The sequence below is a fragment of the Aspergillus fijiensis genome (genome assembly GCF_003184825.1).
Source record: "Aspergillus fijiensis CBS 313.89 unplaced genomic scaffold BO72scaffold_4, whole genome shotgun sequence".
NCBI classification, from domain to species: domain Eukaryota; kingdom Fungi; phylum Ascomycota; class Eurotiomycetes; order Eurotiales; family Aspergillaceae; genus Aspergillus; species Aspergillus fijiensis.
Genome location: NW_024468980.1, coordinates 188239 through 211933, shown reverse-complemented (window position 1 = coordinate 211933; position 23695 = coordinate 188239). Strand labels below are relative to the sequence as shown.

Here is a 23695-nt window from a genome sequence, read left to right as displayed (position 1 = left end):
GGACTTCGGCCATTGATATGTCGATTTCTCATCGGTATTGGGGCCCTCGAGGGTGATTTCTTTGGGGAGGAGAGTGGAGATCCCCTGGGATCGAATTGCAATCATCTTGAGGGGTCTGAGAGAGGTAAAGACGGTGATATTGGTCTTTGATTGACTGTAGAAAACTTAGAAGAGCGTTGGAGATGAAAAGTAAAGAGAGAGTCAGGGAGGAAGAGGAGAAATGAGTAAGGTGATGGAGAAACGACGACAGGATAGGAAAGGTCTTGAAGATGAAGGACCAGATGTTAGACAATTGGATGCGTTTATTACTCTTCGGGGTATTTTGACACGCTTATGCGGGGATATGCAGCGGGAATAGAGCCATGGAGACGTCGAGGAGGAGGAAGATGCAGAACGAGTCAAGGTATAAGACTGAGCAATCATGCCTGGGTATAGTCTTCAGAAGACTCACAAGCGAGGTGAAGCTTCCCGGGAGGCTTCAGCTACATGGTTGAATTGCCAGATATTGCTAGACAACAGAACTTTCTGCTCTCATATGCTAGCGTATCATTCTTTGGGCAATGAGCAGTATTCTCTATTTTTTAGTCTCGCCACTGAGCGCTTCTAATGCCCCATAAAAGATTGTATACATCCAGTCCGACTATACCTTCCAGTGGATATACCTTCCATTCCCCAAGCATGTGACAGCATGACATAATCACCGCACCGCAGTTTCCGAGGGCGCGCTTTTCTGCTGCCGCCGCCCGCCCGTTCGCACGCCGCAGCTTCACTTTCTCTCTCCGCGCTAGCTTCATGAGCTTCGAAGCTCTAACCCATCCCAATCGATCAATTCGAATCTACTCTATCTCACGAGAGCAGTGGTCAACTCTCCAGCTTTTTTTATTTCGGAATTGGCGCGCACTTCCACCATACCACAAGCCCACAACCCCCAATTACCTGGCGCACGCGAACACTCCAGCAACCTTAACTCCGCATGCAAACCCAACCCTCCAAAAACCCATCCACCACCGCCGTCCACAATCTTCCCCGCCATCAACCCTTCGGACCCTCTTGCTGAATCTTTAAGCGCCAACGATAGGGAAAAATGGCCCACTCCAAACGCAACACCTCCCTCCCGCACTTCACGGCCTACGAGCGCTCCCTCCTCCGCTCCGCCTGGGGCACCAAGCGCAGCGTGATCGGCCGCGACTCCTTCCTGCCGTTCGGGTCCTGCCGCCTGTGCCTCCGCCCGGCGCGCGCCCCCGTCGTCGCTTGCGCCACGGCGGGCGACCTGTTCTGCCGCGAGTGCGCGATCAGCGACCTGCTGGCGCAGCGGCAGGAGATCAAGCGGTTGGAGAAATCGCGCGAGGAGGCGCGGAAGCGGTTGGCGGAGGAGGAGGCGCGCGCGCTGGAGGAGGTGAAGGGGCGGGAGTTGCGGGAGTTTGAGCGGGTGAGTATGGGGTTGGAGGCCGCGGGTGCTTCGTCGGTGGGGGCGGGGAAGGTCCAGAAGGCGGTGGCTGTGGGTGGGGGGTCGGGGACGCCTTCTTCTACTGCTTTGGTGGCTACGGGGGCCAGTGGTGGGCATAAGAGGAAGGTTGAGGAGGAGGTAGGGGCTGCTGTCGATGGGGAGGGGAAGAGGAAGAAGGTGTTTGCGTTGGATGAGAAGATTGTTGCCAAGGTTGCGAGGGAGGAGCAGGAGAGGTTGAGGGAGGAGTTGAGGAGGGAGAAGGTTTGTGTCTTGCCTTTCTTCTTGGTTTCGGGGATGCGGATGGTGGGGTGTGGTTTAGGCTTGCTAACGTCTTTCTGCTGCATTAGGACGCAAAATCCGCCCTCCCTTCGTTCTGGGTCCCGAGTTTGACGCCCTCGACCGATCCGGATGAGATCGCTGCCAACAAGACGGTCAAGCTGACGCCCATCTGTCCCGCTTCGACGGAGACGAATAAGCATGGGTACTCGCTCAAGGCGTTGGTGGATGTGCATTTTACCGAGGAGAAGGGCTCCGGGGGTGAAACTACGAGGGTGTGTCCTAGCTGCAAGAAGACGTTTACCAACGGGTTAAAAGCTATGCGTATGTTCCCCTACCCCTCCCTTCGCCCTGTGCTTGGACGTACACTGACTTTGTAAATTCTTGTTTGATAGTAACCAAACCCTGTGGACATGTTATCTGTCAACCCTGCGTCAACAAATTCATGACCCCCCACGATGCGCCAGATCCGCACGCCACCAAGGAGGAACAGGACCAGACCGCGGCGCTACACGGCCGCATCCTTTGCTATGTCTGCGAGACGGACATCACTCCCGAGACGAAAGGGTCTGCGAGCGCGAGCAAGAAAAAGAAGAAGGATAAGGAGGTGATCTCGCCCGGGTTGGTTGAGATCAGTTCTGAGGGGACGGGCTTTGCTGGGCGGGGCGGGAATGTGGCGACGAAAGAGGGGGTCGCGTTTCAATGCTGAAGCTCGCTAAAGTTCGTTGCATGGGAGCGAGAAGCCGGGTTTGTCCAGGTGTACATTATAGATTTGGGGCAGAGCACCGGGCATACACAGCTTGGACAATGGGGGCTGTTTTTGACAAACCAAATTCATATACATGTCCGACATCCGAAAAGCCGCGCGGACGAGGGAATAATGCTGATAAGATACCCAAATACATCTAGAGTACATGAAACCCGGCACCCTTTTACCTTCTTTCAACCCTTTCAGGTGATTAGACCTGACTACACCGCCCATACTTAGGACCGCTTGGAGGCGTTGTTGAACTCGCGCACAACGATATCACACTTAGTCTCCTGGCACAGACGCTTGCGACGACCGGCCTCCAGCTTGGCGGCAAACTCCAGGCCACTGGCGCGCTCCACAGCCTCGAGGGGCACCTCGAAGTCGGCCAGACGCTTGTCGTTGGGGATCCGGGCATTGGGCAGGACAAACGCGCCGAGGGCGACCTTACCCGCCGCCGCGGGCCCTTCCTCGGCGTAGATGACCTTGTAGAAGTGGGTGGGCACGGCAACGTTGGGCGGGTTGCCGATGACCTCGTAGGAGACGCGCCACTTGCCATCGGCGGGGTCGCGGGTGGGCAGGTACAGGGGCCCCGTGACGACGCGCACCGACGGGTACTTCTTGGTCAGCCCGCGGCAGAAGTCCTCGAAGTGCGCCCAGTAGTCCCGGTTGAAGCCCTCGCCCACCTGCGGGCACATGTTGCTCAGCGCAAAGGTCCCATCCATCGCCTCCTGCGACCACTTGCAGTCCGCCGCCGGCACCTGGTGGCCCCGGTCGTACCCGGACCGGAAGTAGTCCGACAGCTTCGCCCGGAACATCGGCGGGATCGTCGTGTCTTCGAAGAACGTGCTGTTCTTGCGGTCCGCGTTCTTCATCGCCAGCGACTGCGGCGTGATGTGTTCCGCCACCCAGGACGGGTTGCGCGTCCGCCGGTCGTAGGCGCCCGCGAGCGGCGCCGAAATCAGCGTGTCTGCTACGGGACCGGGGAAGCCATATTGGTAGATGCCGGTCGGGTCGACGGGGGAGAGTCCCCCGGCGGTGGTGGGCTTGGGGGCGAGGGAGGGAGGAGCGGGAGGGCGGATTGCGGTGGGGGAGGGCGCAGCGATGGGCGACGGAGGTGGGAGTTGTTGTTGTTGTTGTTGTTGTTGTTGCTGAGGTTGCTGAGATCGCGGAGTGGAGGATGAGTAGAAGAGAGCCGTCAGTCCGGCACCGGTGGCTGCACTGGCCGCGGCGATCGCGGCGAAAGTGGCCTTGGACATGGTGTCCTGTAGAAGGGTGGGAGGGAGGGAGGGGAGAGAGAAGGGGTGAAGAGACGGAGAGAGAGGGAGAGGAAGAGGTTGAGGATGGAAGAGGAAGAAGAAAGTCGGACAAAAATCGGATCTCCAAAACAGTCCCGATCGCAGCCCCGTCCGCGGTAGGCCAATCAGAGCGCGACTATCAGATGATTCGAAGTATAAAGAAACAACAATCAACATTCAAAGGATTTCAGCTTCTATTTCAGCAACATTTTCATTGTTTCGATCTTTCTTGTCTTTGTCTTAAGTATCGACTGTGGAAAACAGTCCGCTTAAATGAACTCAAAGACAGCAATGGCCACTTGCCTGCTCTGCAGGGTCAGGTCGGCTGACACAGCAGCACGCAGATGACACACCCTCTTTCGCACGTATGTTCCGAAACAGGTGTAATTGGTTTCAAATAACAGCAACACTAATATTCTTTCAGCGATGTGACTATCTTTGGCACATATAGACATTATGGTTGGATGCAATCAAGTCCATTGTGGTAGAAAGGCTACAAAATGCGACGCTTTCTATCGCCACATCTCAAGTCAACTTCCTCACAACAACTTCCTCCGGCAGTGCCAGCTATAATCAAAAATTCGCAGTAGACAGTATGACTGACCTGCTCCCACCGCCCAAGAGACTTAAAGCTTCCGAAGAACTCTCTCCCGCTCAGCAAGACAAGGTGCACCAAATGCTCCCCGCCATCGAAAAACTCCGCGGCTATAGCAACTTTGGCCAATGGCTCGACGACGTCCATAGAGCACTGGAGACATGGCAGCTGGAGGACTATATCGATCCCAGCGCTCCGAGACCTGCACCCGATGACGACGACTACATCTACTGGGTACAACAGGCAAACGTGATCTTCTCTTGGCTGCACCTTCACACCTCGCCTACCATTTGCGAAGACCCCATTTTCGTTAGCCGCCAGCCACGACTTCCCGAAGACTTCATCAACACTGTCAGGGACGTTGTGAGCCGTGTTAGCCTGGAGACAGCCACTAATCTCTGGTGGTCAACTATCCGCATGGACCCTTTCGATTATAGATCCCCCGACGGGTTCTTCGCCGCATTCAGAGATTTGGCGGAGCAGGCTATTTTGGTCGGAGTCATCACGCCTTATCAAGCGTTCTTCGTCTTGCACCAGCACCTCCCGAATCTGGAGAATGTTTTCACACTGCCTTATGCCAAGTATAGTGACACCCTTCATTGCTTCGGCATGGCTGGCGAATGCCCTAAAACCATGACCGAGGAGACATTCAATCTGTTCTGTGAGCACATTGAAGAGCTTCCTCAAAGCGCTTATTGGACCTGGAAGCGCGTGGGTAAGCAACGAATGTTGTCGTGAGGAGCAGCTATAAGATTAGATTGATAGTATTCTCAGGGCTATGTCTACATACATTGCGCTTACACAAGATGCCTTGAATTTGAGGTTGCATCGATTCGAACCAATTTAAAAATTTCCCAGTTATAATGAAGTCTGGATCTACCTAGTTGTTGCTAGTTATGACACTTTTTCAGAACCAGGGATTCGTCCAAATCGCTTAGGCCTCCTTGGAGGTTCCAGTAACCAAAGTCACGTATAGACCAGTTTATTTCGCACCCTATGGCTGCTTCTATCCATTCTGGGCTTTCATATGCTGGCATCTTCCCTGCTTCTACCTGCTTCTCATTTTCCTCGCCAGCCTGGGCCACGCCAACGTCATCAAATTGCCGAAGTAAGTCTGTGATGAAAAGGAAATGTCCAAACAGTGAAGCATTATAGAGGATGTTGTGGTGAAAGGCCGTCTATTCTAGGGGAATCACAGTTTTCATGGCCAGAACTGATCTTCCAGTCTTCCATGAGTGATTTTACGAGATGTTACCAGGACCAGAAATGAAGGTTGTCATAACTTTCATCTGCTTGTAAAGACTGTCCTTGCTGACTGCTTCGGAGATCTCCTTGCCTGTCCAAACTGCTAATAACACTCAGTGGCACGAGAGCACCATCAACAGGAGAACAATTTGTCCCCAACTGTCGCCTTACCCTTCCTCGCCCTACCCTCCAACCCTTGTTATCCACACTATACCATCGCCGACCACTCAAGTATCAACACATCAAACACATTACACCAAACATTTTGCTCCTCAAATACACACATTCCGAGATGAGCAGATATGACAGTCTCTATAAGTTATACAAATCACCGAGTTGAAGCATCTGCGATGAGCACAAGCGTTCAGCCTATCGTCCGCCTGGATGTCATTCGCAGATCGCCGCGATTCACCGTTGCCGGAGCCGCCGGTGCTGGAGTTCCCACCTTGCTGATCCTCCTGGTTCTTCTCTGCAGCCTCCCTGGCGTCGAGGTCGGCAAAGACCTTGTCGAGTTCCGCGCAGAGAGCGTCGCCGGCTACAGCCACCACAGTCCCGTCTTCGGTCTGCTTCAGCATGTAGCCACCGTCCTCCTCGTGTAGAAGCGTGTATTGATTCTCGAAGGTGATCTGGTTGAGCTGCTCGCGGGTCTCGGCCACTATAGCCCCAGAGGGCACGGGTTTGGAATAGCGGGTGAGAGACATGGCGGAGCTTATGGAGATGAGAAGGAGGATTAGAAGACTTCTGATAGGGAGGGTAGATGGAAGCATGGTGGCAGGTTTTTTCCAAGTGGACTTGTTTGCTTGGTTGGTTGTTTTGTGAGCGTACCTCAATCGAATCACGGTAGTTTTTAAGGAAGAGTGGATGTTGATGACCCTTTCTTCAGGTCGATCGGAGAAATGGGAGGTGCTTTATAATTGTAGACAAGAAGATAACGCGTACAGTGATCTCAGCTCAAGTTCTGCTGACACGAAATTCTTGTGTAGCTACAACAAGGTGAAGCTGGGGTTTTCCTGCACCTGTTTACTTCAAAGCCTCCATCATGTGACGGGCCTGTAATACGTCACTCGGCCAGTGTCCGTTTACTCTCCTTCCCTCCTTGACTTCTACTGTACAACTTCCCTATTTCCATTGTGACGCCTTGAGGAGTACTTTCAACTTTCTTGATGCCAATGTGCTTACTTGGTACTTGTTTCTCGGCTTGGTATCTCTACTTCACTGCTAGGATTGGTAAAGTTACTGGCGATGTCGCGGAAGCTGTGGCATTTGTACCACTCTTGTACTTCTTCGCAGCTGAGAGCCTGATGGAAATTCCGACTCATTTGAGGCCATTTTGTGCCAGCTGAATTCGAATATTCCCTGTTCGTTGGTGTTGATATAAGCTCTGATCAACCCCCGACTCAGTGCATTCAGCTCGCCACCATCAACTCGGAGAACGAATCGGAGGATAAGTCCAAAAGTCAATCATATCCCTCATACCGACAAACTCCTACTGAGCCGCTACAACTGTGGTTATCGGCTTACTTGCCAAAGTCCATACAGTGATGTCAAATGTTCAATATCGATGCCTTCGTCATGACCATGGCTGTGCCACGCTAAGTAGATGAGCCTGAGATCAGAGTTTTTGGCTCTGTGTCTGCGTCTACTAAGAATTGCGTCCTCATTGTAGGCTCTTTGCAGTAGCGAGTCTTCATTCCCTATTGTCCTGGTTGCATTCGAGGTGTCACTTACTGGGGAAATTAGATTCTTGGATCAATGTTGACTTGTGGCCACTAGAGGCGTAGGACCCTACAGAGAATTGGCAAGCCGCCGTCGAACAACTTGAACCTGCTCAAAGTCAGACTATACAACCCGGTACGAGTGTTCAGGAAGTAGTTAAAGATATGAGTCCAGTGACCAGATTTCAAACAGCTGTTTTGGCTGAGAACACTAGGCACTATGTGGGTCTTTGTCCGTCAAGCGCCGCTCCGCCAATCAAGAAGTCTTCGGTCAACAGCCTTATTTCGACTCTTTTGGGATGTGATACTCAAAGCTGAGCTGGTCAGAGGATGTCTCTCCGTCCACAGACATGGTACATTCATTCTAGTAGTCGATGCTACAAGTATGATAACATCTCGAAGATGAAGAGCTTACGGGCTCAGTCACAAGTTCAGTTCAGTGATCTCCCACTGCATAAGTTTTGACACACACTTCGTTCATTGGAGACTCGAAAACATCTCCAACTCCAACTTCATACTGCACTAGCATCTGCCTGAGCGGTTGTTATGCGGTTTCCAACTCGTTGTCCCCATCGAAGTGCCAGCGTTATTCCCCAGCAGTGCGGGCTTGAAGTCATCACCATTGCACCAGCCAGTACCCACGAAGCCGATTCTATACGCTGGATCTCACATCAAATTATGGTAGAACATTCTGAGTAAAAGGAGAATTACAGGGGCAAATTGCGACGTGCTCTCGAGTAAGAAGGCATTGCAACACAACTGGTTCGATTGCTGAGAGAGCAAAAAGCTGTGTGGATCAGACCTCCTTGAGAAGCTAAAAGGACGGCTAGCGATGAAACCAGCCCAATGCTGCGGAAATGCTAGGAATCGCCACTTAACAAAGTTGGGAATGGCATATACCCCACAAAGTTTCAATTCTTCGTTCTAGGGCTGGATGGTCGCTGATCATCACCACTGATAGTTCTTTACCCTCTTAGAGTCTAGGGAAGGATGCATGGATGGTAATCAGAAAGAGGTTGTACGGTAGGTATGAGTCTCCACCCTACATAACTCAGATGATCTATTAACGCTTTTACAGAGAAGTTCGCTCGTTTTTGTACCCGGACTTGGCACGATCCACTCGTATTCGTACATTTGCCCCAGAATGGATGTCCACCAACCCTGAGATGCCTGCAGTTTCACATCTTACAATAATAGCTCATAGATGCTCGCCCACTATGACAAGGGGGTCTTTCTGAAATTCTGATGTAGTCTCAACTGAGTCGAGTGCAGTACAGTACATATCCTGCTGGGCTCCCATGCATTTGACACCCCTACACTACACCACCTCTCAACACCCATCATGTCGAGTGGCTACAAGCTCTATGATTACAATCCTTCCGGGGGCGCGGCCATAGTCTTTGCTGGTGTGTTCGCCGCAACCTCTGTTCTGCATCTGTTCCAAATGATCCGCAGGCGGACCTGGTACTTTACACCCTTTATCATCGGTGGTTTCTGTGAGTTCTCCTGATCTCTTTCTCTGCCAATACCATCGCCGGGACTTGGCTGATATGCTGAACTATTCTATTTCTCTCTAGTCGAAGCATTTGGCTATGTTGCGCGGTGGTACAGTGCCAAACAGACCCCGAATTGGACGGTGATGCCATATGTCAGTCAGGAGCTGCTGCTCCTCCTCGCCCCCTCCCTCTTCTCCGCCTCCATCTACATGCTGCTGGGGCGCATCATCCGCCTGGTCCATGGGGATTCGCGCTCGCTTATCCGACCGAACTGGTTGACCAAGATCTTCGTGACGGGAGATGTGCTCTCTTTCTTCATCCAGAGCGGAGGTGGCGGCATGATGGCGAGCGCGAACTCGGCCAGCAGTGTTTCCCTGGGCAATCGTATTATTGTGATTGGTCTCATCGTCCAGCTGGTTTTCTTCGGCTTCTTCATCCTCGTCTCCATAGTTTTCCATCGCCGTATGACCGCTTCCCCGACTCCGACCTCCCTCTCCATCAGCAATCCCCCATGGTACACCTACATGCGGGTCCTATATGTTGCCAGTGTTCTGATCATGGTTCGATCGATCTACCGCGTGGTAGAATATGTGCAAGGGTCCACGGGAGTGCTGCAGCAGCATGAGATCTACCTCTACATCTTCGATGCGGTGCTAATGTTGTTGGTGTGTCTCCTGTTCAACATTATGCACCCAAGTCGCATTCTGTCCAGCCGCCAACCGTACGGCAAGATGGACTCGGATCAGGTCGAGATGCTGGATCCGCGGATGTGATTGTTAAAGTGGTCGGTCGTGTTTTTAATGGTTACATTCTTGGGTCTCGCTCGGTTTGTTATTTTCACGCCCACATTTATTACTCGACATCTCTATTTGTTAGTTGATACAGTCTGTTGTAGCGCCTCTGCTTTTCGTCATTCTTCGTAGATAGAAATCTTAAGTATGGAGTTACCTTCTCTGGATAGGGTTTCGTCCGATGTCCGTGAGAGCATTTTTGATCCGGGTCTCGTACCGATTACTCGAAGCAGTTAGCCGGATTCTACTGCTCTCGGGAAGCCCCAGTTCTAGACGGAACAGTTTCAACTGTGTTTGCCTAGATTAGACTCATAACATTACTGGTCAAACCGTGGCTTGGCTAGAGATGTTGACTTGTAATCTTCCTAGGCCGAAAGTATCCGACTGTAAGGTTCTTGAGTAAAGAGTGACGACTGATTTTCGGAAAAAGAAGTTCCATCAGTGCGTCAAACACGTGTCGCTCCTACGACAAGATGCCTTGGTATGGTAAAAACCGAAAGAAAGGATACCCCTAAATATAGGTGCACGGGGTAGAATCTCAATCTCAGTCAAAATCTGATTCCCTCCACTGTGATCGCCACTCGATTGCAGAATAAGGTACTCCCGGCGCAGCGTCCGGCCCCGCTGAGGAACCTGGGCTCAGACGGACACCCAACTTATTGCCTATTATGGATGACAGGAGAGGGCAAAGGCTTTTCTTGGCTGGCTGCGCATAGTACAGACGTAATGTCGCACCTGGCCCACGTCTTGCGTGTGTATTTTAAACCCGCCTTTTCTCTCATGCTCGGAGAATGACTTTATCGTTAAATCAGCGGTCCTTTGGTCAATCTAACCGACTTTTCCTCTCCTCCAAGGCTTTTAAACATATCGTCATTTCTCTCCCTCACCTCTCCCCTGCCAACTACACACCCAGGTTCAGCTACTAGAAAGAGCGTGAAAGAGCAAATGATCACCTCAATCAAAGTCGACGACGACAATGACAACGGAACGCATCCACCGAGCCAAACAACATGGCTCACCGCCATCCAAGCATTCCTACGCTGGGCCGTCACCCCGCTGGGCTTCTGCATCACCATCTACGGCCTGAACGTGGTCGCCTGGGGTGGCATGCTCTTCCTGCTGCTGTGCAATGCGGCGCCGGCGATGTGCCACCCCAGCTGCGACGCCCCGTACTCGGCGCGCCGCATCTGGATCGAGATCGACTCGCAGATCCTCAACGCCCTCTTCTGCGTCACCGGGTTTGGCCTGGCGCCCTGGCGGATTCGGGATCTGTACCTGTGGTGTCTCTGGCGTCTCGGTCGCTCGTCGCGCACTCGTCAGGGGGGACTGGTCCGGCTTGCGGAGATCCATGGCAAGTGGTTTTGCGGGACGGCGGTCCCCGTAGATGAAGACGAGGAGAAGGCGACTGCGGGGGCGGCGGCCCCAGCAGCAGCTGCTGCTGCTGCAACAGAAGCTCACCGCACCCCCACCCCGCTGTGGAAAATGGATGTGGTGGTCTGGGGCAACTTCCTCAACTCCGTCTTTCAGGTCTGTCTGGCCGTGTGCATGTGGGCGATGGACCGGTTCCATCGGCCTAGTTGGACGACGGGCCTGTTCGTGGGCCTGGCTTGTTCGGTTGCCGCGGGCGCGGGGGTTGTTATGTGGTTGGAGAAGAAGCGCATCCATAAGGCTAGCGAGCACCCTGGGGCGCTGTTGTTGGTGCCCCCAAGTGCCGGCGCTGCCAGCCCTGGGAATGGTTATATGCATCTGGATCGGGGAGCGTTGTCATCTTGATATCTTTCCGGTTGGCAGATTGCTCTGGGGATTTTTCTTGATTTCTTTTTACAGCGAACGAAAATCTGTTTTGCTTGATGATTCTTTCTGATGTTTTTTTTTGTTGGTGATCACATGGAGCTATGGTACCTATCTCTGCGGGATTTACGATATAACTGCCGCTCAGGGAGTCACTCTTTCGCTTGAGGGTATTTTGAGACGCATGAATGCGATATTGTGTATTCCAATCTTCATACTGTTTTCTTTGGGTGGTGAAGGCGTATCCCTATACTATGTGCACAGTCCGACCCACTTTCGTACTCGTACTCGTACCGTTGCGTTAATGGAGAGGAACAATGGAATTGGGAAAAGACCACCATGTTTTTCTTTTCCCTGACTTGTAACCAGCCCTATCTCAAAGTGAAACAAGGATGAGATGTCCCTTCAGCCTTACAACAGCTTTGTGGCTGAGAAAGTAATAGCAAGGTGAAACCGGACGCTGACCGAATAGAGCGTTGCAGGTTAGTGACGAATTGAACGAGCTAAGTGGAGCAGCTGCGGGAGGCTAGACGGGCAACACAATGGTCTTACGGGGCAGAACTAAGAGTTGCAGAGCAGTAGTCGAAATAGTGGCAAGTGAGGGCTTGGGCAATAAGAATTGATTCTCTGGTGGTTTCGCAAAGTATAATTGGTGGATGTAAGGATGTCCTAAGACTCTTTTACTATCATCCTATTTTTGGACATTGGCAGTACTACGTCTGAGCATACATGTTTCCAGCATCTGTTTCTCTACTACTATATAAGGCTCTTTGGCTTTGACACTCTCCGGGGGTGTCATATCTTGCTCTAAGTGTTATCATTGAGTTATAGGCATCGCTATATTTCTCACCACAGAGTTGTGAACGCCCTCTTTTTGTCTTGGTCTGATCTTGGTCTGCTTCTAGGCATCAGCATCGGCGGCAGCCGCAAGATGCTTGGACTGGTAGATCAACTAGTACTAGTATGATAGACATGTCAGGTACCATCTCGACAAGCCTTTGCTTGTTTTATTCTCTATTCATCCATTACACTATTGTCCAGGGATGTATGATTCTTTTAATAAAACCTGTAATCTCCTATTCCTAAACCATTTGTTGTTCTACCTTACATAATACTTGCCTTGATGCAAGCACACTCAAGGTTGAATATTTTGTATGATGTTAGTTTGTAAAGCATTTTAATCAGGATTGATAGTACTATCATGGCAGGTAAGGCAAGTCTTTAACAAGTATTCTGTTATTCTCAATCTACTGTGAATTATCATGCTGCAGTAGAGACACAATACCACTGAGAGAAAGACCAATTGGTCTACTAATGACATTGCATGTACAAAGGAGCGGAATATCAATCACTTATACTACAGAAGGTGAATGCATATTTATCCAGATATTGAAATTAATTGTACATAAGTTCTATTTTTATTCTGAATGCAGTGGATTGCAAGGGGGGATGTCAGAAGTAGGGCTTCCAAGGTCCCCAGGCCTTATCTAATCGGGAGAGCGCGTGACATGATATCATGCATTATTTAGCCATTCCATTCCGCCCGCCCTCCGCAATCCACAGTCCCCCCCCATTCATTTGCTTTGCTTTACCAATTTTCCCCCCGGGTACCTACTCTGGGATCTCCTCATCTCTTCCTCCACTTCTGTCTCCATCTCCCTGTCGATCTCCCTTCCCTCTCTCTCCCCTCAGGCTCTTTCCCATCCCCCCGCATCATGGCTGCCAGCAATGACCTTCGGGGCTGGGTCATGAGTGCCGTCTCTGGCGCGGGTAAGTTTAATCTCAAACCCATCTCCAAAATTCGCCTTCCATGCTGATTGATTGCCTTTAGCCTGCGTCCTGGGATCGTCCGTCATCTGCGTCGACATAGTATTGCGGCAGTTAACACGGCGAAAGGACTTTCAGATAGTCCACAACAATGCATTCTTATCAGCATCGCTCTGCCTGAGTGCAGGTGTAATGGTATTGCCGCCCTTGCCCCTTTTCGTTATGGTCGTGACTAATGGTCATAGCTTTTCACGTCTCTCTATAGCATGCTTCCTACATCGCATAACTACCTCATTCGCGCCGGCTGGTCTCCCTCTAGCTCTGCGTATGTGCTCATTGGACTCTTCCTCGCCGGTGTCGTCGTCATTCGCTTCGCATCCGCCCTGCTGCACCGGTACATCCCCTCCCATGTCGTCGATTGCGCTCATTCCCACGAACCGCATCCGAAGCTCGATCACCACCACGAGCCCAACGGACACCATCATGATGAGTCGAACACGTGGAACGAGCGCACCCCCCTTCTGTCACGGGCCCTCAAGTGCTCCCCGGCGACCATGACCCTCCCCGAGGCGAACGCTCGCGCCCAAGTGCATCTCCAGCGGCGGGAATCATTGCGGGATCGTCTGACGCGGCGCTTCAGCCGGATGGTGGGCGTCAAAGCCCAGTGCGACGAGAACGGGCCTTGTTTCGGGTTTTCGCAGGCGTGTGGCCATGAATGTACCAAGACACTCTTGCCGACTCCCTCGATCTCGGATGTAGGCAGTGACCTGGTTCGTCCACCTCTCAATCAGCCTCGCAGCATCACCGTCCACGGAGATGCAACCCAGCCCAGCGATCTCGAATCGGGTCTACCTCGCGTGCACGAGTCGCCCCACCATCACCACCACCACCACCCTCACCACGAGACCAGTTCCTCCTCATCGCACACGGGCCTGTTGGACGATCAGTGCGAGCCGTCGGAAGACTCCCCTCACAAGCTTCCTGTCGCAGAGACGCCGCAACATCACCACCACGTCCCGCAAAACGCATTCCTGTCCATCGGGCTCCAGACCTCCGTCGCCATCGCCCTGCACAAGCTGCCGGAGGGCTTCATCACGTATGCGACCAACCACGCGAGCCCGACGTTGGGATTGACCGTCTTCCTGGCGCTCTTCATCCACAACATCAGCGAGGGGTTCGCGATGGCCCTGCCCCTCTACCTGGCCCTGCACTCGCGCGGCTGGGCCATGTTCTGGTCCAGTCTGCTGGGCGGCATCAGCCAACCGGCGGGCGCGGGCCTCGCCGCCCTCTGGATCTGGGGCGCCCGGCGCGCCAACGGGGACGATGGGACGGCCGGTCCGTCGTGGGGCGTGTACGGGGGCATGTTCGCCGCCACCGCGGGCGTCATGACCTCGGTGGCGCTGCAGCTGTTCAGTGAAGGGTTGACTTTGACCCATCATCGGGGCATGTGCACGGGGTTCGCGATTGGGGGGATGGTCCTGATGGGGCTTAGCTTCGCGCTTACGGCATGATATTTCGTGCATCGTCGGTTGGCGTTGATTCTCGGGTATGATTAGGCCAGAAAAAAAACTGCATTGTTGTTTTATAAGGGTTACACTAGACAGAATTACTTCAAGAGATAGCATTGTTCCAGCGGAGTGACTTTTTGCTTTTTGTGATGTTGTGAAATGATGTGACGAAATCGGGTTCCGGGCTGTCATGACGGATTGGATTGATTGTTTTGTGATTGTTATCTGTTTACCTGGGGAATACATATATAGCTTTACCGGTAGATTCACAATTCGCTCTCATGTTATCGTACAGTTTATAGGGAATCACTAGCCACTTGCCACTATATAACAGCGCCTGAAGTAGAGTACAGCAAAAAATGTGCTAGGAGGCTTTTCCCTTGGCAGCCGCCGCCGCCGCCTCGCGCTCCTTCTTCCGGGCCAGATACCTCTCCCGCGCACTCGAGACGTCGCCCTGAGTCTTCAGGCTCCGACTGCGTTCGGCGATCTCCTTCTGCCGCGCCGCCTCGGCCTCCTCCTCCTGCCGCGCCCGCTCCTCCAACTGCGCCGCGATCATCTCCGTCTGTCTGGCGCGCTGGCCGCCGCGATCCGCCCCTGCTCTATTCGCGCCGAACCTCGACGTCGCCGGTCCACCCACTCTCGCCCCGGCCTTGGGATCAAGTTGCGGCGCCACCTTCGGCTTCGGCGCGACATTCAGCCCGGCCGACAACAGCTGCCTCTTATCCACGACCTGCCCGTCATCGTTGACGGCAATGTGCGCGCCCCGCGCATTCAACTCGGCCGCCACCTGCGCCTCCGACTTGTGCTTGTCGTCCTTCTCCTCCCCACTCTTCTCACCTTCCCCTGCAGCTGCAGCTGCAGCACCCCCTTCCTTTACAGCCGCAGCCGCTTCCGCGGCAGCCCTAACAACAGCAGCATGCTGCTCCTCCCCGCGCGCCAACATCTCCCGATAGAACCCGACCATCCCCTTGCCCCCATTCTTCCGTCGGTCCTCCTCCTCCTTTGCCTCCCGGGCAGCCTCCTCCTCCTCGATCCGCCGCATCTCCGCCTGCTGCGCCTTGTACGCGGCCGTCACGAACTTCTCCTTGTCGGCGAACTCGTCCCCCTCGGCCTCGCGCTCCTTGGCGAGCTGCCGGTCCCGGGCGCGGAGCTGGTCCCGTTTGCGGATCTCGGCGCTGCGGAGCAGGGCGGTCATGTATTTCGGGACTTGCCCCCGGGAATCATCGGGGTTTCCTGCAGTTTTGGGGGCGGGCGGTTTGGTGTGCAGGGTGTCGTAGATGCTGTCGTAGGAGTAGATGCTCGGGTCGAGGGATTCGGCGCTGCGGTGGTGCTGGCGGCTGCTGTGCAGGGCGGAGAGGTTGGTGTATTCGTTTCCTGTGGGGGTTGGGGTTTTGGTTTTGGTGGGTGGTTTGGTGGTGAGCCCGTAGGTCGTTGTCGTTGTCGTTGTTGGTTCGGCGGTGGCATCATCGTCCGGGTCGGAGTCGTTGGCGAAAATCGAGGTTTTGGAGAGGGGTTTTATGGTTGACGGGGGTTTCGAATTGGTGAGGGTTGGTTTGCGTTTGGGGGGATGCGGGTCTGTGTCGGTGGGTTTGGGGGCTGGCGCTGGGGTGGGAATCTCGTCTAGGCCGCCGAGGGTGGTGATTTCGATCGCGCTGGGTTTCTTGTTCGCGGGCGCGGTGGTGTCCTCGTCGGAGGAGTCCGGATCGTCGAAGATGGTTTTCTTGCGCTTGTTGGGCGCTTGGTGGCCTGGTGGGGGGCGGCCGCCGCCGCCACCGCCGCCGGCTTTGGATTTGTTGGCAAGATTGATGCCGAAGGGTGGCATTGTCTTTTGTCTGGTAGGTTGATGTACAGTACAGGGAAGAGGAAACAGTTGATTTGATGATGGATATCGATATCGATGATGCGAGTCACGTGTTGGGTCTATCTTATCACCACGTGACTATCCCCTCCTCCGCTTGCTGTCCCCGTCCCTCCCTGACTGGCGCGGTGCCGCAGCGGCGTGTCTTCCCCGGAAATCAACATCTTCGTTTCGTTCCACTTATCAGGGGCTGGAAAGCATCAAAAATGTCCTACTACTTCACCATCCTCTCGCCCACCGACGTCCCCCTCTTCAACATCGCCTTCGGCACCTCCAAATCCGGCGGCGATGGCATCGCCCGCTTCCGCTTCCCGGACACAGCCCAGTACATGAACCAGTTCATCATCCACTCGAGTCTGGATATGGTCGAGGAGGCGCAGTGGATGAATGGGAATATGTCAGCCATGCCCCAGCCTTACCTCCCCCCCAAAAAAAACCCAACTAACCATTCTGATCGCCGGGCGGGAAACAGGTACCTCAAACACATCGACACCTACCCGCCCGCCTCGGCCTACATCTCCGCCTTCCTCGCCCCGTCCGGCGCCCGGTTCCTGCTGCTGCACCAGCCGCCCCAGCTGCCCAACGCGTCGGGTCCGAATGCGACGGGCGGCAGCGGCAGCGGCGGCGGGATAGGCGGGTCGTCGATCCTGGGCGGCTCGTTCTCGGCGGGCTCGTCGTCGCGCGCCTCGGCCAGCTCCATCGCCGCCAACCCGACCAGTCCCCAGACGGAGGAGGCCGTGCGCCAGTTCATGACCGAGGTGTATGAGAATTACGTGAAGACGGTCATGAATCCGTTCTATCGGCAGGGGATGGAGATTCGGAGTGCCGTGTTTCGGTCCAGGGTTACGGCGGCGGGGAGGAAGTGGTTGTGATTTTCGGAGGGGGTTTTTTAAGGGGGAGGGGGAATTGGGATGGGGAACTAGGGTTGGGTCAAGGGGTGATAGAGGTGGAGGGTTTGGGTGTGTGTTGGGTGAGGGTGTAGGTATACTGGTGTTGGCGTTGGGTTTTGTTGCTTTCTGCTTGATGATACCAGGGCTTGTTCGCCATGTATATCTTTTTTTAGTTTCTCTGCTTACTAGTGACTTCAATCGATGACCGCTGTGCATCGTTAATCATGGTCGTATTCGTCGTTATTGCTGGCAATCATACTAAAGTACCCAAACAACTCCTCTAAATCCGAATTCGGCTGAGTCTCAAGAAAACCATCAAATGAAGTCCAGAACATCGGCTCAAGAAGCAAAGCTAAACGGCCATCTGCGGAGCCAGCTTCTTCACAGTCACAGCCTTGAAGTTCTCCACCGCATGCACTACATCCTCCAGCTTGGTGACCGCCCCAAAGATCCCCCCCTCCATCTTCACCGACTCGATCGTGCTCACATGCAGCGAGGGCTCGCTGGCCGCCGTGCCATCCTCGAGAACCACACAGTCAAAGCCGCGGTCGTTGGCCTCACGCATGGTCGTCGCCACGCACACGTCGGTCGTCACCCCGGCGATCACCAGGTTCTTGATCCCACGGTTTCGAAGGATAAGCTCGAAATCCGTATGCGCGAACGCGCCCTTCCCGGGCTTGTCGATCACGGGCTCCCCGGGGATCGGATACAGTTCGTCCACTGTGTCGTGGCCGACTTCCCCGCGGATCAGGAGACGGCCCAGCGGACCCGGCGAGCCGATCCCCAGTCCGGAGGCATTATTCCGAGATCGGTAGGTCTCTCTGCTAGACAGCGTCGACAGATCAGGGCGATGGCCTGATTGGAAAGTCAGTGGACCGGGATGATTGACAGGGATAGACTGTGGACATTCGTTTGCCGTACGCACCTTCTCGGGTGTGGTAGATGGGAAACCCCGCCGCCCGGAAAGTATTCAGCAGATGCTGAAGTTTCGGAATCAGCGCCTGATTCGCGGAGATGTCATAGCCCTGGTACTCCATGTATCCACCCGGCGAACAGACTGCGTCGCATAGACATAGGTTAGTTCCGAAAAGACCCACTAAGCAGACAAGATAATATAGACGCACAGTCCTTTTGCATGTCGATGATTACTAACGCCGTGGTATAGGGGGTCAGGGTGGCATCGTGCGGCCAATCGTACGGCACCGCCGCGATCTGACCCTTGCGGACCTTGTGGTGAGGGAGCTGTCGGGGTTTTTCGACAATCGGGCCGTGGTTGTGCGTGGGGTTCAGCACCGTCAACGTCCAAATGCCAGGCGTTCCAGCTGCAACTAGCATAAACGGGCAATCCATCAGCCGCGACGTCCGCCGTCGCTTCCTGGTCTCCTCCGTGAGACCATTCCGTGGACGGTAATGGCCACCGCGATCACACCGCAGCCAGACCTTGGCAGTCCGCCCCGGTTTCTTTTCCGTCGGCGTACTCGACGACTTGACTACGATGTTGTACCCATGTGCTTTGCCGTGGGCCGACACGGCTGCCAGTAAAGTCGCCCTGGGGGAGGCGGGTTGCACCAATGTGAGTGATTTGCCGCTGGCTGGAAAGGGGAGAAAGGAGAAAGGAGGATGTACTTACTTGTCGGGATACGTTCCTTCCGGCGGCGGGAGCAATTGCATGGACATCTCCGGGATATCTTGAAGGTCGCTCGGCGCATCCAGGTTCAGATCAGTGGGATCTGCCATGGTGACAGGTGAGGTGGTGGTGGATGTCTGGCATCGCCCATCAGTCTTATGCAAAGCATTCATATGGCTATGGCCTCATAGAAGTAGTGAAGGGCTGTCGGGGAACATGAGAACAATCGAAGTATTGAAGTACTGCGCTTCCTCGACCGAAGCGAGTGCGTGGAAGGAATGTCCCCACGATGATGAGCAGCCGAGGGGGGTTTTGTGCGTGGATATAGCGTAACCAGGGGTGGATTATCAGGGGGGGGTGGGGGGGGAGTGTTCATGTTCGGGCGGGATCTTCCCAACACTCACTCACTCACTCACAACACACTACTTCACCCGCCCAAGACACACACCAGACAACAACACGAAATAGGCAAAGAAGGGGCCGGCGGCGGCGGGAACGTACTGGAATCTGGGGTCGCACGTGGAACCTTGAAAACTATCCCTTGTGCCGAAAACAAGTTTTGGGGATTTTCGATTTTCAAGATCGGGGGAATGAATTGAATTAGGCTTTCTGGTTTGGAGGTATCAGCAGCCTTCAAGGTTGTTAGGAGCACGGCTGGCTCCATATAAAGAGACACTGAACTGAAGGGAAGGTGTGGGTGGGAGGCACCGTGGACGCAGAGTCGCAGACTGACGGTGTGTGTCCACGTCCGGTCACGTGGTTCGCTCACTCACCGCTGACTTATCTCCACCACAACAACAAACACAAACAATACGGAGTACTCTATCGATCAAACTCCTGCAGCAGGTATCTCTTGTATTGATCTCACTATCGTCACTCTGCAAGAATTTCGGTGTATTATCTCGCCAATGAGCAGTCAGCCTCCGATGATGAATCCCAAATCTTTCAACCACGTAAGCAAGAGGCATAGAGTGGCACCTCAAAGTTCATTCTAATACATCAACGTCCTCGCGTACGTCGCGCCTTTTGTTCCACCGCACGATTCATCTAGACGGCCCCGGATTGGTGATCGGAGATGTCGGTGCGCTTCGATGCTTGAAGAGATCTGAGCTGTCGAATCCGATTCTTGACGGCCCGAACATGTTGCTTCAAGTCAGTGCGGATCTTCTTTAGCGCAGATAGATCATTCCATTGCTCGCTAGCAATAGCCCATGGTGCAGAATTGCCATTCGAGGACACGATAGCCATGGCACTCTGCGCTTTGTCTCGCACGACACGATTCTGGCCGGATTGCAGAGATGAATCAGCTAGTCGAAGGTTTGCCGCCTCAGCATCTTCGTGAGCAAACCAAAGACCGTCGTGTCCAGTAGCTTGGATTGCTTCACGCAGGCCGCCATACCCTCGAACTTCCCTGGAATATGTTAGTCGGCACTCCTGCACTTGGGATAGATACTCACTCCGAGATAGGTGCGCCCCACTCTATGCCATTCTGAAATTTGAACGCCTTGTAGTAACAGCAATGTTCACCTATGCCGTCTATGATACAATTCGCACACGCAGCAGCAAACAATGCACGTCCTCGAAACGACGGCGCGATGATACAGCGTCGAAATGTGGCTGAGACCGAGCATTGAGTGCAAGGATCAACTTCCACTCCCCGGCGATACAATATAGAAGCATCCGCAAAGCATCGGTTGTAGTCGTCCGCCACGTAGTCTTGCCAATCTTTCCTCTCGGTCGTCACGACATGGGCGTTCACCGGCTCCAGGGGCCGTACCACTTCTATCAGTACCGCAGTTTCTTGTTGATCGTACTCATCCACATCTTCTGCGTTGAATGTCCGATGGATCTCTACATCATGGAATTAGTATTCGAGTAGAGGCGGTAGGAGAAGAAGTGGACCTGTTTCTGCGTTCTGCCAGCGGCGTTCTGCCTCGGCCACAGTAAGCGACATTTTGAGCTCAGATCGACTTGGGCAAGTCCAGAATTGTAGCGGACCAGATGCAGTGGGGAAATGAGAGATGAGAAAGCGAGGGTATTGCAGGGAGAGGGTGCCAGTTATAGGTTTAGGAGAATGAATGCAGTGAGAGAAGGTGACCTGATGAAAAAAATACACTGTTGAATAGCTGCAATACTCAGTGTGCTATGCTAAGTCGTCTGTAGAAATCAAGTCAGTGTTACTGTTTCTTCATTTCAAAAGACGCGTAGAGCAAGTTTCCTGATAACCAGTGTACCAAATCTTACCTCGCAAGTATCTCGCCTCGAAGTTATTGGTCAAATCAGCAATAGCACTCTCTCTCCAGAGCGAAACTGTTTGTCACAAATCAAGTATCAATCAGAACTCCCCCAGAATTCGGCTGCCTCGCCGGTGAATGGAGTGCTGCAAGGATGCAGAATATCATCTCCGGTGTTGGAAACTGCTATCATTGAACCGCCTTCAAATTCAAAGCAGAACACAAACCATGTCTTCTCCAGAGTACCCTCCGATGCTGTCAGCCACTTAGAAACTTCTGAAGCTCAGTTCTGGACAAGAGAAGGAAAGAAGGTCCTCAATTAGGAAGGCATCAAAGTCACATGAACCTCGAATCCCAACAACTGCACGCCCCATCGGATTATTTGCTTGTTGCACAACAGTCCAGCCAGCATCCATGTCTTGATCGCCACTCAAAAGATTGCTCGCTTATATCTCTCTCAGGAAACCCCGTTCTTTTATCTTATTCGCATCTCCTTATCAGAACTTTTATGCCCTTCCCCCTCCCAGCCAGAGTTGAGGCGAATCTCCAGTAGTAGGATAGCAGCAGGAATGGACTCGACCTCCTCCGTTCATACCTTGCCCATTCCTTCGCTTGACCGCTCTTATGGCATTGATTTGTGGCCCTGGTTCAACAGAGCCTTCGAGGCTGCTGTGGGGTATCCAGCCAACAGTTTCCGATTCATTGAGGGCAAGACACCTCTTTCTACGCTGAAGGAAACCTCAACTGTTCTTATCCTATATTATACGGTTGTTTTGGGAGGACGAAGTTTCATGAGCAATCGAAAGCCATTGCAATTGAAGAGGCTTTTTCTTTTGCACAACTTCTTCCTCAGCATCATCAGTGCCATTCTTCTGGCACTTTTTCTGGAACAAATAGTACCGACAATCGCGAGGAATGGATTGCACTGCGCCATCTGTGATCTCGAGGGTGGTTGGACCAAGCCCATGGTTGTACTATATTATGTATGCCCGACCCAGTTCGTCATCTTTCCCGGTGTGCTAATCCGTCGAGACAGTTGAATTACCTAACTAAGTACTTCGAGCTCCTGGACACGGTCTACTTGTTTCTGATGAAGAAGCCTCTCAGTGAGCATAGCCGTCTACTCTACATAGCCAGAGGTCCACTCTGACCTGGCCTTATCCAGCGTTTCTGCATTGCTACCATCACGGCGCAACCGTCTTCCTATGCTACACTCAGTTGGTTGGGGCTACGGCGATCTCGTGGGTTGTGATCACACTGAACCTAGCTGTCCATGTCATCATGTACTGGTACTATTTCCAGGCCGCACGAGGAATTCACATCTGGTGGAAAGCCTGGATCACTCGGGGCCAAATCCTCCAATTTGTGATTGCGCTGGGTTCGTCCTGTACCCTTCAACGCTGTTCAGGTAGGACAATGGTACTGACCAGCATGACCCCGCAGGCTTTATCTCCTACGGCTCTTTCTTTGTATACTTCCCTCAGTATGGCTCATGTGTGGGCAGCGTGTTGGCCACAGTCACCGGAGACGTGGTGATCAGCTCGTACCTGGTTTTGTTCGTGTTGTTCTACCTGGCCACATATCGGAAAGACGGCAGGATGCCTAGGGCCCGCGTAGCTGTGCGACCTATAACCCAGGCACCAGCTTCGGTGCCCCATCTGGTTGTGGCTGCTATGTCCAGTGGGCACGATAACCGAATCGAGACAGGGTTGACTGGTGGTGCCGGTGCCCGGGCACGGAAAGTCTAGTGGTGCGGGCCAGGCTGCCATGGATCAGCGAAGTGAGTGAGTGGCAGTCGCGACATTACACACGTGGATGATATTTCTAGCATTTTTAGCATCGGGTGGCCTTTTGCTGGATACAAAAGCTGTGCTGGTGTCAGTAATCGGAGAGGGTTTCGTCGGACGACGTTCACATGATCAAGGGCGCGTCTTCTGATCGAGCACTAACTACTCCGCAAGCGGCACTGTCAGTATTCTTATAGAAACATGATAACATCTTTACCATTCATGCAACGAAGCTGAATCATTACCTAGCAATCATCAATATAATTACAGCTATGACAGTTGTTACGGGGTCACAGATAGATTAAAATGTAGTAAATAAAAACAACAATCATAACAAGCCAAACAACCCAATACAACCCAAACCACCCAAACAACCAGGATATACTCACCTCAGGCCACGACGTCACCGGAACTAGTCCAGACCCGGTTTAGTTGGCGACACCGCCCCGTAAGTTACCCGTCACTACCGATAAGTTACTGCTTGGGTGGTTCAAGAAGGAAGGTTAGTTGTTGTTGTCCCGTGGACGGAATCATCAATTCAATCTGGCGCCCGTCCCGGCTTTGGCTCTGGATAGCATCACCACCCCCATCAACCCAACTATCTGCTCTGAAAACAATCCTT

The 23695-nt window shown here is 53.3% G+C and overlaps 12 protein-coding genes across 12 annotated transcripts; 7 read left to right on the top strand and 5 right to left on the bottom strand.

Annotated features, from left to right (window-relative positions):
* The first annotated feature begins 783 nt into the window (after positions 1-783).
* BO72DRAFT_513849 (putative RING finger domain protein) lies at positions 784-2670 on the top strand. The gene is made up of 4 exons (XM_040949491.1): positions 784-1498; positions 1568-1714; positions 1795-2047; positions 2119-2670. The coding sequence occupies exons 1-4, from the start codon at positions 1085-1087 to the stop codon at positions 2430-2432; spliced, it is 1128 nt and encodes a 375-aa protein (XP_040805699.1). The 5' UTR covers positions 784-1084; the 3' UTR covers positions 2433-2670.
* On the bottom strand, positions 2378-4002 carry BO72DRAFT_444232 (DNA/RNA non-specific endonuclease). Its single transcript, XM_040943759.1, has one exon. It carries the CDS (start codon positions 3728-3730, stop codon positions 2708-2710), a length of 1023 nt encoding a protein of 340 aa, XP_040805698.1. The 5' UTR covers positions 3731-4002; the 3' UTR covers positions 2378-2707.
* A 197-nt stretch (positions 4003-4199) lies between these two features.
* On the top strand, positions 4200-5302 carry BO72DRAFT_482883 (uncharacterized protein; the record flags this gene model as incomplete). Its single annotated transcript, XM_040947759.1, has 2 exons — positions 4200-5079; positions 5259-5302. The coding sequence occupies exons 1-2, from the start codon at positions 4365-4367 to the stop codon at positions 5300-5302; spliced, it is 759 nt and encodes a 252-aa protein (XP_040805697.1). The 5' UTR covers positions 4200-4364.
* Positions 5303-5675: 373 nt separating this feature from the next.
* Positions 5676-6571, bottom strand: BO72DRAFT_444231 (uncharacterized protein). The gene is made up of 3 exons (XM_040943758.1): positions 6435-6571; positions 6055-6317; positions 5676-5954 (listed from the first exon to the last, which is right to left on the bottom strand). Exons 2-3 carry the CDS (start codon positions 6308-6310, stop codon positions 5938-5940), a joined length of 273 nt encoding a protein of 90 aa, XP_040805696.1. The 5' UTR covers positions 6311-6317; positions 6435-6571; the 3' UTR covers positions 5676-5937.
* Positions 6572-8171: 1600 nt separating this feature from the next.
* BO72DRAFT_176588 (RTA1 domain-containing protein) lies at positions 8172-9681 on the top strand. Its single transcript, XM_040939433.1, has 3 exons — positions 8172-8347; positions 8403-8820; positions 8902-9681. The coding sequence occupies exons 2-3, from the start codon at positions 8667-8669 to the stop codon at positions 9591-9593; spliced, it is 846 nt and encodes a 281-aa protein (XP_040805695.1). The 5' UTR covers positions 8172-8347; positions 8403-8666; the 3' UTR covers positions 9594-9681.
* A 404-nt stretch (positions 9682-10085) lies between these two features.
* BO72DRAFT_444229 (DUF2985 domain-containing protein) lies at positions 10086-11582 on the top strand. Its single transcript, XM_040943757.1, has one exon. It carries the CDS (start codon positions 10557-10559, stop codon positions 11382-11384), a length of 828 nt encoding a protein of 275 aa, XP_040805694.1. The 5' UTR covers positions 10086-10556; the 3' UTR covers positions 11385-11582.
* A 1387-nt stretch (positions 11583-12969) lies between these two features.
* BO72DRAFT_395478 (Zn(2+) transporter ZRT3) lies at positions 12970-14978 on the top strand. Its single transcript, XM_040941997.1, has 3 exons — positions 12970-13172; positions 13234-13364; positions 13415-14978. Exons 1-3 carry the CDS (start codon positions 13118-13120, stop codon positions 14678-14680), a joined length of 1452 nt encoding a protein of 483 aa, XP_040805693.1. The 5' UTR covers positions 12970-13117; the 3' UTR covers positions 14681-14978.
* A 93-nt stretch (positions 14979-15071) lies between these two features.
* BO72DRAFT_338274 (splicing regulator NSRP1-like domain-containing protein) lies at positions 15072-16406 on the bottom strand (the record flags this gene model as incomplete). The annotated part of the gene is made up of 1 exon (XM_040940576.1): positions 15072-16406. A coding segment is annotated over one exon (1335 nt), but the record flags the coding sequence as incomplete, so codon positions are not given.
* A 269-nt stretch (positions 16407-16675) lies between these two features.
* On the top strand, positions 16676-17426 carry BO72DRAFT_395473 (TRAPP subunit TRS20). Its single transcript, XM_040941996.1, has 2 exons — positions 16676-16932; positions 17008-17426. Exons 1-2 carry the CDS (start codon positions 16742-16744, stop codon positions 17405-17407), a joined length of 591 nt encoding a protein of 196 aa, XP_040805691.1. The 5' UTR covers positions 16676-16741; the 3' UTR covers positions 17408-17426.
* Positions 17427-17642: 216 nt separating this feature from the next.
* On the bottom strand, positions 17643-19592 carry BO72DRAFT_444225 (cysteine hydrolase family protein). Its single transcript, XM_040943756.1, has 5 exons — positions 19469-19592; positions 19056-19189; positions 18550-18974; positions 18351-18482; positions 17643-18280 (listed from the first exon to the last, which is right to left on the bottom strand). Exons 2-5 carry the CDS (start codon positions 19160-19162, stop codon positions 17778-17780), a joined length of 1167 nt encoding a protein of 388 aa, XP_040805690.1. The 5' UTR covers positions 19163-19189; positions 19469-19592; the 3' UTR covers positions 17643-17777.
* A 451-nt stretch (positions 19593-20043) lies between these two features.
* On the bottom strand, positions 20044-21145 carry BO72DRAFT_524112 (DUF3716 domain-containing protein). The gene is made up of 3 exons (XM_040949838.1): positions 20955-21145; positions 20510-20903; positions 20044-20463 (listed from the first exon to the last, which is right to left on the bottom strand). The coding sequence occupies exons 1-3, from the start codon at positions 21004-21006 to the stop codon at positions 20100-20102; spliced, it is 810 nt and encodes a 269-aa protein (XP_040805689.1). The 5' UTR covers positions 21007-21145; the 3' UTR covers positions 20044-20099.
* Positions 21146-21655: 510 nt separating this feature from the next.
* Positions 21656-23268, top strand: BO72DRAFT_420389 (elongation of very long chain fatty acids protein). Its single transcript, XM_040942713.1, has 4 exons — positions 21656-22269; positions 22323-22392; positions 22452-22673; positions 22730-23268. Exons 1-4 carry the CDS (start codon positions 21856-21858, stop codon positions 23032-23034), a joined length of 1011 nt encoding a protein of 336 aa, XP_040805688.1. The 5' UTR covers positions 21656-21855; the 3' UTR covers positions 23035-23268.
* The last annotated feature ends 427 nt before the right edge of the window (positions 23269-23695 follow it).

Excerpts from the sequence above, each read along its gene's own strand:
- BO72DRAFT_513849 (XM_040949491.1), top strand. The coding sequence starts at position 1,085 with ATGGCCCACTCCAAACGCAACACCTCCCTCCCGCACTTCACGGCCTAC. Across the intron at positions 1,499-1,567 it reads AGGTCCAGAAGGCGGTGGCT|AGGAAGGTTGAGGAGGAGGT; the intron begins GTGGGTGGGGGG and ends GGTGGGCATAAG. Across the intron at positions 1,715-1,794 it reads TGAGGAGGGAGAAGGTTTGT|GACGCAAAATCCGCCCTCCC; the intron begins GTCTTGCCTTTC and ends CTGCTGCATTAG.
- BO72DRAFT_444232 (XM_040943759.1), bottom strand. The coding sequence starts at position 3,730 with ATGTCCAAGGCCACTTTCGCCGCGATCGCCGCGGCCAGTGCAGCCACC.
- BO72DRAFT_444231 (XM_040943758.1), bottom strand. The coding sequence starts at position 6,310 with ATGTCTCTCACCCGCTATTCCAAACCCGTGCCCTCTGGGGCTATAGTG.
- BO72DRAFT_176588 (XM_040939433.1), top strand. The coding sequence starts at position 8,667 with ATGTCGAGTGGCTACAAGCTCTATGATTACAATCCTTCCGGGGGCGCG. Across the intron at positions 8,821-8,901 it reads CTTTATCATCGGTGGTTTCT|TCGAAGCATTTGGCTATGTT; the intron begins GTGAGTTCTCCT and ends ATTTCTCTCTAG.
- BO72DRAFT_444229 (XM_040943757.1), top strand. The coding sequence starts at position 10,557 with ATGATCACCTCAATCAAAGTCGACGACGACAATGACAACGGAACGCAT.
- BO72DRAFT_395478 (XM_040941997.1), top strand. The coding sequence starts at position 13,118 with ATGGCTGCCAGCAATGACCTTCGGGGCTGGGTCATGAGTGCCGTCTCT. Across the intron at positions 13,173-13,233 it reads GAGTGCCGTCTCTGGCGCGG|CCTGCGTCCTGGGATCGTCC; the intron begins GTAAGTTTAATC and ends GATTGCCTTTAG. Across the intron at positions 13,365-13,414 it reads GCCTGAGTGCAGGTGTAATG|CTTTTCACGTCTCTCTATAG; the intron begins GTATTGCCGCCC and ends TAATGGTCATAG.
- BO72DRAFT_395473 (XM_040941996.1), top strand. The coding sequence starts at position 16,742 with ATGTCCTACTACTTCACCATCCTCTCGCCCACCGACGTCCCCCTCTTC. Across the intron at positions 16,933-17,007 it reads CAGTGGATGAATGGGAATAT|GTACCTCAAACACATCGACA; the intron begins GTCAGCCATGCC and ends GGCGGGAAACAG.
- BO72DRAFT_444225 (XM_040943756.1), bottom strand. The coding sequence starts at position 19,162 with ATGGCAGATCCCACTGATCTGAACCTGGATGCGCCGAGCGACCTTCAA. Across the intron at positions 18,975-19,055 it reads GAAGGAACGTATCCCGACAA|GGCGACTTTACTGGCAGCCG; the intron begins GTAAGTACATCC and ends CGCCTCCCCCAG. Across the intron at positions 18,281-18,350 it reads CATCTACCACACCCGAGAAG|GCCATCGCCCTGATCTGTCG; the intron begins GTGCGTACGGCA and ends CTTTCCAATCAG.
- BO72DRAFT_524112 (XM_040949838.1), bottom strand. The coding sequence starts at position 21,006 with ATGTCGCTTACTGTGGCCGAGGCAGAACGCCGCTGGCAGAACGCAGAA. Across the intron at positions 20,904-20,954 it reads CTGGCAGAACGCAGAAACAG|AGATCCATCGGACATTCAAC; the intron begins GTCCACTTCTTC and ends TCCATGATGTAG. Across the intron at positions 20,464-20,509 it reads TGGGGCGCACCTATCTCGGA|GGAAGTTCGAGGGTATGGCG; the intron begins GTGAGTATCTAT and ends AACATATTCCAG.
- BO72DRAFT_420389 (XM_040942713.1), top strand. The coding sequence starts at position 21,856 with ATGGACTCGACCTCCTCCGTTCATACCTTGCCCATTCCTTCGCTTGAC. Across the intron at positions 22,270-22,322 it reads CCATGGTTGTACTATATTAT|TTGAATTACCTAACTAAGTA; the intron begins GTATGCCCGACC and ends CCGTCGAGACAG. Across the intron at positions 22,393-22,451 it reads TCTGATGAAGAAGCCTCTCA|CGTTTCTGCATTGCTACCAT; the intron begins GTGAGCATAGCC and ends GGCCTTATCCAG.